Source organism: Canis lupus, chromosome 25 (genome assembly GCF_003254725.2).
Source record: "Canis lupus dingo isolate Sandy chromosome 25, ASM325472v2, whole genome shotgun sequence".
Classification (NCBI taxonomy): domain Eukaryota; kingdom Metazoa; phylum Chordata; class Mammalia; order Carnivora; family Canidae; genus Canis; species Canis lupus.
The window spans coordinates 29,137,289-29,152,368 of record NC_064267.1 but is presented as its reverse complement, the minus strand read 5'-3'; the positions used below and the strand labels follow the sequence as shown (position 1 = coordinate 29,152,368).

The 15,080-nt window shown below is 36.6% G+C and overlaps 1 protein-coding gene across 6 annotated transcripts in view; it reads right to left on the bottom strand.

Annotated features, from left to right (window-relative positions):
* FBXO16 (F-box protein 16) overlaps nucleotides 1-15,080 on the bottom strand; it is a 58,524-nt gene that overhangs the window by 17,717 nt on the left and 25,727 nt on the right. For 5 of the 6 annotated variants that reach the window (XM_025462983.3, XM_025462979.3, XM_025462985.3 and 2 more), the window contains 3 exons: nucleotides 13,095-13,259; nucleotides 7,085-7,317; nucleotides 10-112 (listed from right to left, as the gene is read on the bottom strand). In XM_025462983.3, the coding sequence (XP_025318768.1) occupies nucleotides 10-112; nucleotides 7,085-7,317; nucleotides 13,095-13,259 (501 nt within the window). The remainder of the gene's footprint in view (nucleotides 1-9; nucleotides 113-7,084; nucleotides 7,318-13,094; nucleotides 13,260-15,080) is intronic. The other variant, XM_025462982.3, reaches the window with a different exon arrangement.

Sequence of the window (15,080 nt, the reverse complement as noted above, 5' to 3'; positions counted from 1 at the left end):
AATACTTACCAGTGACTGCGCTTTTCTTAGCCTAGATCTGTCCTGCAATTTATTTTTCTTATCACGTGACTGTCGACTGAAATCTGGGTTCATTTCATGTCTTTTCCTCCTCCTGTAAATTCAAAGTCATTAGCACATTACAAACAATCATTCTAAATTTGTATAGCTATTTGTCTGTTTGATTTTGTGGTTCCTGTGGTTTAAATGATTGTTTTCATTCAATTGGAAAGGAGCCAAATATAATATCACTAGAAAACTGGTTGAATAAACTCTGGCAAATCCATGCAATGGAGCACAGCAAAAAGGAAAGCATGGTATTTCTACATACAGCTGTGGGGTGATCTCCAGGATATACTGTTATATGAAAAAAGAAAGGTGAATAAAATGGTATGCGTTGTGTATATTTTATTTCAGAAACAGATGTATTTACTTAAATTTTGTCAAATGGAAGGACTAGGGGCACCTGGGTGGCTCAGTTGGTTAAGCGTCTGCCTTAGGCTCAGGTCATGATCCCAGGGTCATGGGATCAACCTGGCATTGGGCTCCCTGATCATCAGGGAGTCTGCTTCTCCCCCTGTCCCTCACTCTGCTTGTGCTCTCTCACACACTCTTTCTTTTCTTTTTTTCTTTTTTTAAAGATTTTATTTACTTATCCATGAGAGACACAGAGACAGAGGCAGAGACATAGGCAGAGGGAGAAGTAGGCTCCCTCCTGGGAGCCCAATGTGGGACTCCGGGATAACAACCTGAGCCAAAGGCAGGCACTCAACCACTGAGCCACCCAGGTGCCCCAATTAATAAAAATTAACAATAAAGAAATACGGGATACCTGGGTGGTTCAGCAGTTGAGCACCTGCCCCTGGCTCAGGGTGTGATCCACGGTCTCAGGATCGAGTCCCACACTAGGCTCCCTGCCTGGAGCCTGCTTCTCCCTCTGCCTATGTCTCTGCCTTTCTCTCTCTGTGTCTTTTATGAATAAATAAATAAAATCTTTAAAAAATAAAAATAAATATTTTTAAAAACGGAAGGACTGTAGCATAACATTTTGAAAACTGGTTACCTATAAGTAATTCCCATGAGATCCAATCAAGAACAAAGAACAGTATGGAGGAGTAGGAACAGAAGCTAGACTTTTCCAAATATACTTTGTTTTATATATCTGACTTTGGAATCTTCAATTTTTCTCAAAGGGACAAAATCCCCCAAATTTAAGAACAAAATGAAAGGGCAGCCAGGGTGGCTCAGCGGTTTAGCACCACCTTCAGCCCAGGGCCTGATCCTGGAGACCTGGGATGGAGTCCCATGTTGGGCTCCCTGCATGGAGCCTGCTTCTCCCTCTGCCTGTGTCTCTGCCTCTCTCTCTCTCTGTCTCTCTCTCTCTGTGTGTCTCTCATGAATGAATAAATAAAATCTTAAAAAAAAAAAGAACAAAATGAACAAAAAAAGAAACAATCTTGTCTCTGGAATTGGTATTACTACACTGAGGAACTAGGGACTTTAACATAGTAATTTGAATATTCTTAGTAGAATATAAGGACAAAAACACAGGCAAAGAAATCTTAAACTGTTTTTAGTAATCCTATTGTTTGAATCAATATTAGTATTGATTTTCTAAAACTATCATATATATTTGGATAAAGCAAGGATCAGCAAACTATAACTCTGAGGCCAACTTGGCCCAGTGCCTGTTTTTGTAAATAAAGCTATATTGGGACATACTCATGCTTATTTTTTGCATATTATCTTTAACTATTTTCAGGCTACAATGGCAGAGCAGTTGTGACAGAGTGACGTCCTGTAAAGCCTAACATATTTATCATTTAGTGCTTTCTAAAAAAGTTTACCTGTAATAATGGACCTAGGCAATGGTCCTCAAAACCACTAACATTACACACAAAAAGAGACAACCAGAAGTTATGTGCCTCGTGATAGAAGTACATGATCTTATATACTCCAGCCTCTAGATCTGACTACCAGTATGGCCAAGTACAGGAGACAGAGGAACACGTTAAGCTGCATATTGGGAGTACAATCAGCAAAATTGAGAATGTGAAAAGTTCTACAGGTTGATCTCTATAACAAACAAATTACAAGGGAGAGAAAAAGACAGAGGGTAAGCCCCTAGATCCAAAAAAGATTTAAGTGACACATGGACTAAATACAATCCACAGACTTCGTCTGGAACTTGATTAAATAAACCAACTGTTTAAAAATACTATTTATGAGACATTCAAAGATACCTCAAAACTGACTTGATATTTGATTGATTATATTGTGGAGTCATCTATTGATTTCAATGTGATATCATATCATGATTTTTAGAAAGAGTTTATCTTTTGAGGATAGGTATTTATTGAAATATATATGAATGAAATAATGACATTTAGGTTTGTCTCCAAAGTGACCTGGGGGAAGGGCAGAGTGGGTGAGGGATAAATGAAACCAGATTGGTCATGAATTCAAAACTATTAATGCTAGCTGATGGTTACAAGTGGTTGTATTCTCTCTACTCTTACATATATTTATTTCCATTATAAAAATTATATTTAAAAGATCAGCTTTGCCCAAATATTTCTTGTTGCTTAATTTGCAAAACTTTCTCCCAACTTTTAATTAAGAAGTTTCAAACATACAAAATAGTTGAAAGAATAGCACAGTAATCACCCATACACTCTCCAACTAGATTCAACAATTAGTGACATTCAGTTATTTTTGCTTTCTCTCTCTCTCTATATATAGATACATATGTATACATGCACAAGCCACATATATGTGCAGGTATGTATTTTTCGCTACACCATAGGAATATAAATTACAGACATTTCACCCCTAAATACTTCAATATTCATCTCCTAAGATAAAGACATTTGCCTCCTCAACCACATTAGTATCATGATACTTTGGAAAACGAACAGTAATTCTTTATTATCATTTAATATTCAGTCCATATTCAAATTTCTGCAATTGTCCCAAGAACGCCTTCTTTTTTGAAAGATTAGAATTCTATCTAGATTCAAACTGTATTTGGTTATGTCTCTTATGTTAGAATATTTTCCCCACTTCTTTATTTTTCCCCATGGCACTGACTCTTCGAAGAGTCCAAGCATCTGGTCTATGTCGGTGAATATAGCACATGCACTTAGAAAAAATGTGTTTGTGGAATTGTCTATCTTTTTAAAGCTGTCAATTTTTGTCTTATGTTCTTTGAGGCTTTGTAATTAGGTACATATGCATTTATAACAGTTACATATTTTCGTTTAGTTAATATTTATATTATTATGAAGTGCTGCCCTTTATCTTTGGTAATACTTTATCTTAATGTCTATTTTATTTAATGTTAATGGCCATTCTAGCCTTCGTATGCTTATTTCTTTGCATGGTACATCTTTTTCCATCACTTCATTTTCATTTATTTTTAAGATTTTATTTATTTATTCATGATAGACATAGAGAAAAAGAGAGAGGCAGAGACACAGGCAGAGGGAGAAGAAGCAGGCTCCATGCTGGGAGCCCGACACAGGACTCGATCCCAGGACCCTGGGATCATGCCCTGGGCCAAAGGCAGGCGCTGAACTGCTGAGCCACCCAGGAATCCCGCATCACTTCATTTTTAAACTTATTTGTGTCTTTAAATTTAGGGTGTGTCTCTTGTAAAACATATACAGTTGGTTCTTGCCTTTTTACCTGTTCTGATAATGTCTGACTTTTAATTGGATGTTCAATACATTAACATTTAATGTAATTATTGCTTTTCACAAAAAGTATTTGAGTTTCACAGAAAACTCAGGACAATAGCACTTAATGTACCATACATATGCCTGGGTATCTAAATTTGCCTCTCTTTCATTTACCACCATAGTTCAGACTAAGGGCCATATACATACTCTTAAATATTTTCTTCATGGATATATTGATCAATACACAGTCAATACATTCACAATGATTCAAAATTCAAGAGTTCAAAAGGATGTGCAGTGAAATTTGTCCTATCTATCCTTGTCTCCAACTTACTGTTCTCTTCCTTGAAGGCAAGTGATATATATTAGTTTATTGTGTATATTCCAGAGATATTTTATGTATAGATATTTATGAATATATACATATATTCTTTCTTCTCCATCTACTTTATTTTTTTTATTTATTTATGATAGTCATCACAGAGAGAGAGAGAGAGAGGCAGAGACACAGGCAGAGAGAGAAGCAGGCTCCATGCACTGGGAGCCCGACGTGGGATTCGATCCCGGGTCTCCAGGATGGCGCCCTGGGCCAAAGGCAGGCGCCAAACCTCTGCACCACCCAGGGATCCCTCCATCTACTTTAATATAAATGGTAGAATGTCTTTTAAGCTTTGATTGTACCTTGTTTTTTTTTTTTTTTCTGCCCAATATTTTCTAAATTACCAGCAAACTAATTAGGCTTTTTCTGATACAACTAGATAAAGTTCATGAATTCAAAGGCTATACTTCTCTCAAAATCAGTTAATGAGTATTGCAAAGCTAATCAGTGTTGATATAAAAATGAGTAAGACATGGTCTGCATGCTCAAAGAGTTCAATTCTTGCCTAGTTAGGGATACCACTCTCATCTCACCTCCAAAGGGACTCCAATAGTCCTGAAAATACACATGTAATCTCAATGTCCCCAAGTCACCAAACTTTCTGGAATTACTCTTTCTTTTTTTTTTTAATTTTTTAAAAATTCAATTAATTAACATAAATGTATTATTAGTTTCAGAGGTAGAGGTCAGTGATTCATCTGTCTTATATAACACCCAGTGCTCATTACATCAAATATCCTTTCTTTTATTAGCCAAATAATATAATTTTAGAAACTATCCTACAAAAGAGGTATTTACTTACTATGTGTCAGGCACTATCATAAGCATTTCACATACATGAGGATTACCTCACAGGGATCCTATGAGTTAGATATTACTTACTGCCATTTTATAGGTATAGAAACCAAGGCACAGAGAAGTTAAGGAACTCCCCAGGATCACATTAGAAGTGTGGGAGTCTGGATTTGAACCCAAGTAATATGGCACCAGAGCCTGTATACTGCCACCATCTTATGCTGCCCTGATGTTAATCTGTTGAAATATCTTCTGAAAACATGGACATATGTGTGTGCTATATACATGCACATATGTGTGTCTATCAACAAATAAACATACGTATGTATATACAGATACAGATTTATATTTTTTTACTTTTTCCTCTTTCTGTACAATGGGTGGCATACTATAGATACTCTCTTAAAATTTGCTTTTCTCACTTAACAACCTACCCTCTCACTCCTTATCAGTTCATAGAGCGCTTCCTCATTTCTACTGTTGCCTTAGTTCACCACTGTGTAAATGGACCATACATAGTTTATTCAACAGACACTATGTATGAAAATTTAAGTTATTCACAATATTTAAAAGTTGTAAACAATCCTGCAGTAAAACCCCTGCACAAACATTCTTTCCATATTTTCAAGGTTGATTCCTAAAAGTGGGATTTGGGGGTCAAAATGTAAATGCATACGTATTTTTGCTAGATAACTGTCAAACACCCCTCCATAAGGTTATGCTAATTTATCTTCCCACCTGCAATGTATGAGGCTGTTTGCCCACAGCCTTACCAACAGAAAGTACTGTCAAACTTTTAAAGCTTTTGCCAATCATATAATTGAAAAATGGTAAAATAATGAGATTTGTTAGTGGGAATGGGGGTGGAAAAGACAACAGGGTGAGAGTGGAGTAGAAGAGATGAGGATGTGAGTATATCTTTTGTGCACTTCTTGTATATTTTTATATAGTTTTAACTTTAGAACAATGTAACATACCTACACTGATGGTAAAAGGAGATATTTAAAAAAAAGAACCCAGGGACGCCTGGGTGGCTCAGCGGTTGAGCCTCTGCCTTCAGCTCAGGGCATGATCCTTCAGTCTGGGATGGAGTCCCACACCGGACTCCTTGCAGGGAGCCTGCTTCTCCCTCTGCCTATGTCTCTGCCTCTCTCTCTCTCTGTATCTCTCATGAATAAATAAATAAAATATTTTTTAAAAAGAACCCATATAACTTTGGAACACAGTATTATGAATATATGTCCTCAGACTAAAATCAAAAAGAATTATAAACAAATATTGAATTCTAATTAGTAGATTTTTTTCTTAGGATTTTATTTATTTATATGACACAGAGAGTGAGCACAAGCAGTGGGAGCAGCAGAGGGAGAGGGAGAAGCAGACTCCCCACTAAGCAGGGAGCCCGACAAAGATGTGGGGATTGATCCTAGGATCCCAGAATCATGACCTGAGCTGAAAACAGAAGCTTAACCAACTGAGCCACCTAGGTGTCTCAGCAGATTTGTTTTAATTATGAAATGGGTTAGTTATATTGAAATTCCTTTCTGAATTTGTTTTTTTTTAAGATTTTATTTATTTATTCATAAGAGACACACACACACACACACACACACACAGAGGCAGAGACACAAGCAGAGGGAGAAGCAGGCTCCATGCAGGGAGCCCAATGTGGGACTCGATCCCGGGACTCCAGGATCATGCCCTGGGCTGTAGGCAGGTGTTAAACCACTGAGCCACCCAGGGATCCCCTCCTTTCTGAATTTGTAAGTAAATATATACTGTTTTTTAAATGTGTATATATACTACATAGTATAGAATTTTTATATAACTTATATATGTACATATAATATATAATCAAACTCATATATGTGTATATATAACTTGTATAAATAAATATGAAAGCCCGATTTCTCACTGTCAGAGAAGGGAGGTGCAAATATGAAAAAGGAAAAGACCAGAACGAACTCTATGGTGCTAGACTGAAATTTGAAGTCTTAAATATTAAAAGAAGCTGTAACATTAAGTCATTATAGCTACAAGATGCAATCAAATCCAAATGAACAGGGTAAATTTGCCAATAGTGGTTTATTTACCTTTCAATTACTTTTTGCTTCTATGTATTGAAAGATATTTGCATTTCACAGTAAATTCTATTTTCCTCTTGTCATATAATTAAGTGCCAGCAAATTGTTTCTAACAGCAAATAAATAGAGAAGAGCATAGAGCTTCTCACCCTTGCCAGATTTGCTCAATGGGGTCACAGTTGTCCAGATAATTGAAGCGAATGATATCAGTTGGGTGCTTATCAGAGGATCGCCAGGGTGGGAGTTCTTTCTCCGCTGCGTGAGTCTTCTTCCTCAAAGAGGAAGAGGACCGGAAAGCTGATGCAGGAGACTGCTTTTCCCCTGGAGACCTGCTTGTAACTGGTTGAACATTGGCAATGGAAAACCCATCTTTTGGAGGCGTCTAGAACAAGAAAATTAATTATTTCTGGTCTTAGAACATCATAAAAATCACAACAATAAAACAAAGCAGCAGCAGCAGCATCACCACAATTACAGTGATAAAGGTGACAATAATGAAGCAGCCACCAACCCAGGAGTCCTTGTATATGCTAGGTACTGTCTCAGGAAGTTTTCATGTATTATTTTATTTAATTTTCATAATAACTCTAAAAGGTAATAGTTACTACTCCCATTTTACAGAAGAGGAAACTGAAGATAGGACAAGTAGATGAGCTTGTCCTCTACTACATAAGTAGTAAGACAGAAGGTCAGAATTTGAATCTAGGACTGTCTTGCTTCAAGCCTTTGCACTAAACCTCTTTATCCTGTACTGCCACCTCTTCCACCACATCATTGCATAATTTTTTCACGACTGCAGTTAATTGACTCATGAACACGTGCACATTCCAAAAATTAGTTCTCCAGGCTTAATTATCTGTAACACATAGGGACAACTTTGAGTTATACAGAGGTAGACTATAGATTTTATCAATTATCAAAACCTTAACTGCTCCCAAAGAATACTTTTGCTTTAATTTCCCAAATGGAAAGTCTATTTTTGTGTGTGAAATTCATAAGGTTTTTATGTGGTTGTAACCTAAGGGAAGTGGTTAATGGTATGTTGAGAAGCCATTAAAGGCTTAATTTTTGTTCTTTAAGAGATTAGGGAAGCTTTGTATGGTAAATTGGTTTGCTTGAATTGTTTGTGACAATTAAGAAATTCCCCAATCCATTCAAGCAGAATCAGTTAGTTTCTTACCCTTGTTTTAAGTGTTCTTTGTATCTACTTCTGATACAGGACAGTACTTGGTACTCAGTGTTGTAATTGGGTATTTGTCTATGTCCTAGGCCACTAGACTAGACTCCTTGAAAGCAGGGTTAGGATCATTATACTCAGCATCGACCATACAACAGTATTTTTTAAAAAGATTTTATTTAGGGATCCCTGGGTGGCGCAGCGGTTTGGCGCCTGCCTTTGGCCCAGGGCGCGATCCTGGAGACCCGGGATCGAATCCCACGTCGGGCTCCCGGTGCATGGAGCCTGCTTCTCCCTCTGCCTGTGTCTCTGCCTCATTCTCTCTCTCTCTCTGTGACTGTCACAAATAAATAAAAATTTAAAAAAAACAAAAAAAACAAAAAGATTTTATTTATTTATTCATGAGAGAGAGAGAGAGGCAGAGACACAGGCAGAGGGAGAAGCAGGCTCCATGCAGGGAGCCCGATGCAGGACTCGATCAGTATTTAATAAGTATTTATTAATTTAATGAATGATTGTAGTTTGGTAAATTAAGAAGAAATTTTATATTTATATAAAATTATATATTTATAATTTTATATATTATATAAATTATATTTATATAATAGCTCATTATTGGTTTAATATTTAATATTTTGTTCAGGTCTCATTTAGAATGGACATTCATTTAATTTCTCTGAGCCTGGGATCCCTGGGTGGTGCAGGGGTTTAGCGCCTGCCTTTGGCCCAGGGCGCGATCCCGGAGATCCGGGATCGAATCCCACATCGGGCTCCTGGTGCATGGAGCCTGCTCCTCCCTCTGCCTGTGTCTCTACCTCTCTGTGTGTGTGTGTGTCTATCATAAATAAATAAAAATTAAAAAAAAATTAAAAAAAAATAATTTCTCTGAGCTTATATTGAACAAAATCTGTTTTTGCTGAAGAAGGTCTAGTTTAATACTACTGGTAATAAATAATATATGATAATAAAAAATTTCAGGGGGGAAATTCAGGCATAAGTGCTAGTAATAATATATAAATAAACATTGTTCATTCTGAAAAGTAACAAAATGTTTGACACTTTAAAAAAATAGGATATAATGAAAACTGATGAGTTTTCTATATTAAGTAAACAAAAGTTTTGTTCACTTCACCTAGGGTCTTTGAGAATTTTTAAAATCATGATATTGCACTTTTGTTTATGTTTTTGTCTGCATATACTGAGGTGATTATACATCTTTTCTCTTTTATTCTGTGAATTATATATATATTTTTAATATTATGCCAATTTTACTTCCCATGGATACTTCCCACTTGGTCATCATGTATTATCCTTTCTTTATATAGAACTTGATTTAATATACTAATATTTTTATATCTCTGTTCATAAGGAATATTAATCTGTGGTTTTGTTTTCTTGTAAAGGCTTTATCTGGTTTTGGTATAAAGGTAATGGGATGGGAAGTATTCCTTCATCTTTTATTTTTTTATTTTTTTTCATCTTTTATTTTATGAATTTCTGTAGACTTGGTATTTCTACTTTAAATGTGTGATAGAATTCACCAGTGAAGCTATCTGGTTCTGGAGCTTTGTGGAAAGTTATGAATTCAATTTTTATTTTTTATTTATTTTATTTTTTAAAAAGATTTTATTTTTATTTATTCATGAGAGACACAGAGAGAGGCAGAGACACAGGCAGAGAGGGAAGCAGGCTCCCCCGGGTGGAGCCCGTTGCAGGACTCAATCCCAGGACCCTGGGATCACGACCTGAGCCAAAGGCAGATTCTCAACCACTAAGCCACTTAGGTGTCCCATGAATTCAATTTTTAAATTGGTAAAGATTTATTCATGTTTTCTATTTCCTTGTGAGACTGCTTTTGTAAACTGTATTTTAAAGAATTGCCCATTTCATCCAGGCGGTTGAATTTAGTTACATGGACTTGTTCATAATATCCTTCTTATGTTATAGGATCTGTAGTGATGCCCCCTCTTTCATTCCTATTACTAGTAATTTATGTTTTCTCTCTTTTTTCCCGTCATCAACCTAGCTAGATTGGCTCCTTCTATCTACTTTGGGTTAACTTACTCTTCTTTTTCTAGATGAAGTCTTTTTGAAATTACGTTCTTTGGATAGATAGCATAGCCTGACAGACAGTTATAAAGGTCATTCTAGTCCAGTCCTCTCATTTTAAAGTTGGGGGAACTAATATTAACCACAATCATTTGCTTGTAAAATGCTTTCAAAAGCTCTGCTGGAGCACCTGCCAGGTACAGGGTATTGAGGGAAGGTGCTTGAATGAAAGTAAATTATGCTCTAATCCAGTGGCTGTCTATGTTTGCCATCACTGGAGCAACCTCACAAGGAATCACACAAATTATTCAAGTACACATAGCGCTGATAGTTGACTTTTTATTTATTTTATTTTTTAAAAAAGATTTTATTTATTTATTCTTGAGACACACACACACACACACACAGAGGCAGACACAGGCAGAGGGAGAAGCAGGATCCCTGGTTTCCAGATCAGGCCCTGGGCTGAAGGCAGCGCTAAACCGCTGAGCCACCCAGGCTGCCCGACAGTTGACTTTATAACCTTAGTCATATGACTTAGTCTTTCTCACTTAAGTCTATTTATTAAACAGAAAAACTGGGGTGTCTGGGTAGCTCAGTTGGTTGAGCATCTGCCTTTGGCTCAAGTCATAATCCCAGGGTCCTGGGATGGAGTTCTTGCTCAGTGAGAAGTATGCTCCTCCCTGCTTATGCTCTCTTTCTTTTGCTCTCTCTCAAATAAATAAATAAAATCTTAAAAAACAAAACCCAGAAAAACTAAAGTTTGATATACCAAAGTGTTCCCTAAAGAAGTTTAATACTAAGCAATTTTCTTGCATCAGAATGATTCATCATTTTTAAATAAAGTTATGCACATTTTATAGAAAAGAATTACAACTAAAGACAAAGCTTTCAAGTCAGTTTTACAAATAATACTCAAAACGTCTTCTCCTTCTATAAGCTGGCTAATCACTTTTCTCTTCTCTGCCCAAGTATGGCCCAAGCTTCAGCTATTGAATGCCATTCTCTGCCTTCTAACTGAAAATGAAAGTTAAGAAAAGCCTTATCAGTTTTTGAAATCATAGCTATAGGGGATGCCTGGGTGGCTCAGCAGTGGGCATTTGCCTTCAGCTCGGGGTGTGATCCCAGAATCCAGGATTGAGTCCCACATCAGGCTCTCTGTGGAGAGCCTGCTTCTCCCTCTGCCTGTGTCTCTGCCTCTCTCTGTGTGTCTCTCATGAATAAATAAATAAATCTTAAAAAAAAAAAAAAGAAATCGTAACTATGGTAATTTTTAAAACAACTTTTTCTATCACTACAGTTTACATTTTTCTTTTTTTTTTTTATTATTTATTTATGATAGTCACAGAGAGAGAGAGAGAGAGAGAGAGAGAGAGGCAGAGACACAGGCAGAGGGAGAAGCAGGCTCCATGCACCGGGAGCCTGACGTGGGATTTGATCCCGGGTCTCCAGGATCGCGCCCTGGGCCAAAGGCAGGCGCTAAACCGCTGCGCCACCCAGGGATCCCTACATTTTTCTTTTTTAAAAAAATCCTCGTGGCGCACACCAATTACTGAAATCAGAAAGGCTAGTTTTATCATTGCAATTGTAACAATATTAATTATGCATAGTTTATTACTATACTAAATGTAGATGGATTCTACTTTAAAACAATAAAGCTAAACCTAAATGAGCAAGTTAGGAGTTGACTATTCATCTTTCAAAAGGTTTCTTCAATTTTAAAAGGATTCACTGCAATTTTTTCATAGAATATGATACCCCTGTGGTTTTAAAAATCATTAAAAAATTTAATTTACACATAATTTTTCAGGAACTCATCTATTGTACAAAACGACGCACAGCTCTGAATGTGTACAGATCACACCATAAAGAAAAGGCTCATAAAATTTTCCCATGAGTCATCTAATTAACTGTGACTATAAGAATGAACGTAAACATTGGTTATAATGTAGGGAAAACAACTAGAAAAATTATTCTCACATTATTTACTTTTTATGATTATATGTAAATGCTTTACATTGCTTAGTTTCTAGATTAAAAAGAACTTTAGTATACTTGTTATTCCAAAATTATGGATTTATTGGAAAACTTTTCTTAGGAATGATATAAAAATAAACTTTACCTCACCTGGTAGAATCAGAAAATTTTATTTTTTTTTATTTTTATTTTTTTAGAAAATTTTAATTACTAAGGTAAAATTTGATGACCCATTGATAGCAAATGCTGCACATTGTCCACAGAGTCCTGATGTCAGAATTGCCTGGCGTGTGAGTCAGAGATATGAAAATCCAGGAATCTGAACAGAGTGAGGATCTCTCCTATCCTAACCCCCTGGGTGGAGCTGCAGTTTGGGAGTGTCCAATGGGGGCGGTCAGCTAACATGGGGATGTCTTGAAAAAGACTATCAAGTTTCAGAAAAGGAGAATTTTTTTTTTTTTTTTTTTTTTTTTTTTTAAGATTTATTCACTCAGAGAGAGCACGAGAGAGGCAGAGACACAGGCAGAGGGAGAAGCAGGCATCATACAGTGAGCCTGATGTGGGACTTGATCCAGGGTCTCCAGGATCACACCCCGGGCTGCAGGCGGCGCTAAACCGCTGCGCCACCAGGGCTGCCCAGAAAAGGAGAATTTTGAAGTAATAGTTTATTTCCTTTGAACCAAGTCCCTTCCCCAACTTCAAGTTTGATCAATTTAGTCTTAGTCCTAGAATTCCTTTTTTTTTTTAAGTTTTTATTTAAATTCTAGTTAGTTAATCGACAGTGTGGTATTAGTTTCAGGTGTACAATTTAGTTATTTAACACTTGCATACGACACCCTGGGCTCATTACAAGTGCACCCCTTAATCCTCATCACCTGTTTAACTCATTCCTCCTTCCCCCCATATTCCTAAACAGCTAATATTTGTATGCTTGTCACTTTTTGCCCCAAATTTACCTTAGGCTTGGTAACATGAAGTTCTTTTACCATTTGAATGTAGTGCTTCTTCCATATACCCTGCTCAAAGGGAGTTGGAGAAAAATTGATGTACCAGTTAAATCGTAGACATTTGAGCATCCAGAGCTGATCCAACTCTGTTAAGTTCTTCCAATGCCAGCTCACCTGGAAAAACAACAGTTGGAAAAACAACAGTTGGAAAAACAAACAAACAAACAAACCCTACTCAGGCTACATGCCCATTTTCTCTGGGTCTTGAGCTGTCACCCTGGACCTGAGATCACTTCTTGTTCTTTTCTTCCAAATCAAAGCTTAGTTACCTGCAGTGCTTCCTACCCAGGCAGAAGGATTTTCTTTAAATGTTAAATCACACTTAGATTCAGAGTCAACCAATATTTCTTGATTACCAATATTTCTTGATTACCTACCTATTACCATCCCCCCAAGGAGGTAGGTGTTATTATTACTCTCTTGCTGCAAATGAAAGGACTGTGGCTCAGATAAGACTTTGGAACTTCCTAGAAGTTCCTGAGGTTCATATGAAAGTTATATGAGGGTTATCGAAGCTCAGATCTGCATATTATGTACTCATTTTTTGGTATGCTTCCATTTTCTCTCCATTCTTGTGATTTAACTGAATAGAAATTTTATAAGTAGAATGCAATTAGTAGTATCATATGGTGTGTCCTAGATAGTCTTTAAGATTTCATACAGCTCTGCTCATTCATTCCATTCCAATGGCATCATGGTCACTCTCGCACATCTAGCAAATGATGGAGGTGACCCTACTATGTGCAGCAGTATTTCCAATAACTTACTACAGATTTTGAACAAGTCTTGCTGAAAACTAGGGTCAAGTTCATGTATAAAGTTCAGACTAGAGGTTCTGTGTCTTGGCTATAAGAGTCGCAAAGATGACATGTAACCTTCCAACCCAAATTTCATCCTTGGAAAACTGTTTCATTTTCAACATTAAAGCATTAATAACTTTTGAACAAAAGAAAGAAAGAAAGAAACAAATACAGGCGTGGTGGGTGAAACACTGTAATATACATCCATTTTTTCTGGCCCTCCTATTCTCCCTCCTTCTATCTATCAAGTGCTGAGTTCCAGTATATTTAGCATTGTTTTCTGTGCTGAAGAGGAGACATTACAGAATAGGGGAGGACATAATTACAAGAAATAACAGGTTCAGGAGCTGAAAGGATGAAAAAGGGTAGAGAATCTGACAGAGCCCTGCAGGCAGGAATAGAAATCACATCTACCTTGTTCAATGCAGAAATAAAACAACATCAACCTTAATCCCTATATGGTTAATTAACTCAGAATTCCATGGAGAGGTGAGGTTTCAGAGGGAGGGGATGAGGAGAAAGGTTTCTCATTTCTCATTTTTTCCTCATTTTCCTTACATCTTGTTTTAACCTGGGTATTAAGTTGTTTTTATTCCCCCAGGGTAGATAAGGGTTTGTATGTTTGTGTTTTTGCTTTTTAGTGTTTTTTGTTTGTTTTAAGGTAGACAGGAATGAGGAGAATTGAAGAGTAGGTAAGAGCTTTTCAAAATTATCAGACCCACCTCTCCATCTTTTTAAACGGTTCAAAGCTCATTTTATTGCAATGACAGTATTGTTTAAATCTAGCTGAAGAACAACTGTCTATGTCATTCCTCCCTGTCAATACTGGGAACAAATGTAATGCTGAGATCTTGCAAAACAGACATATGGTACACATATATGATAGGATTAGTGATTTCAAATAACACTTCCCTTAAATGATAACATTCACATTGTGCAAAACTTGGAAAATTCTGAGAAGTTAAAGAAAAACAATACCCATCAGTGAATCAATCAGAGATAACCTTTATTAATAACCTGAGAGAGTTCTTTTCTTTTCTTTTTTCTAGGCATGTATGAAACAAAATTGGGAGATTCTATATATAAAATTTTAAATTGTGCTTTCTTCATTTTACATATTATAAGCATCTTTGTT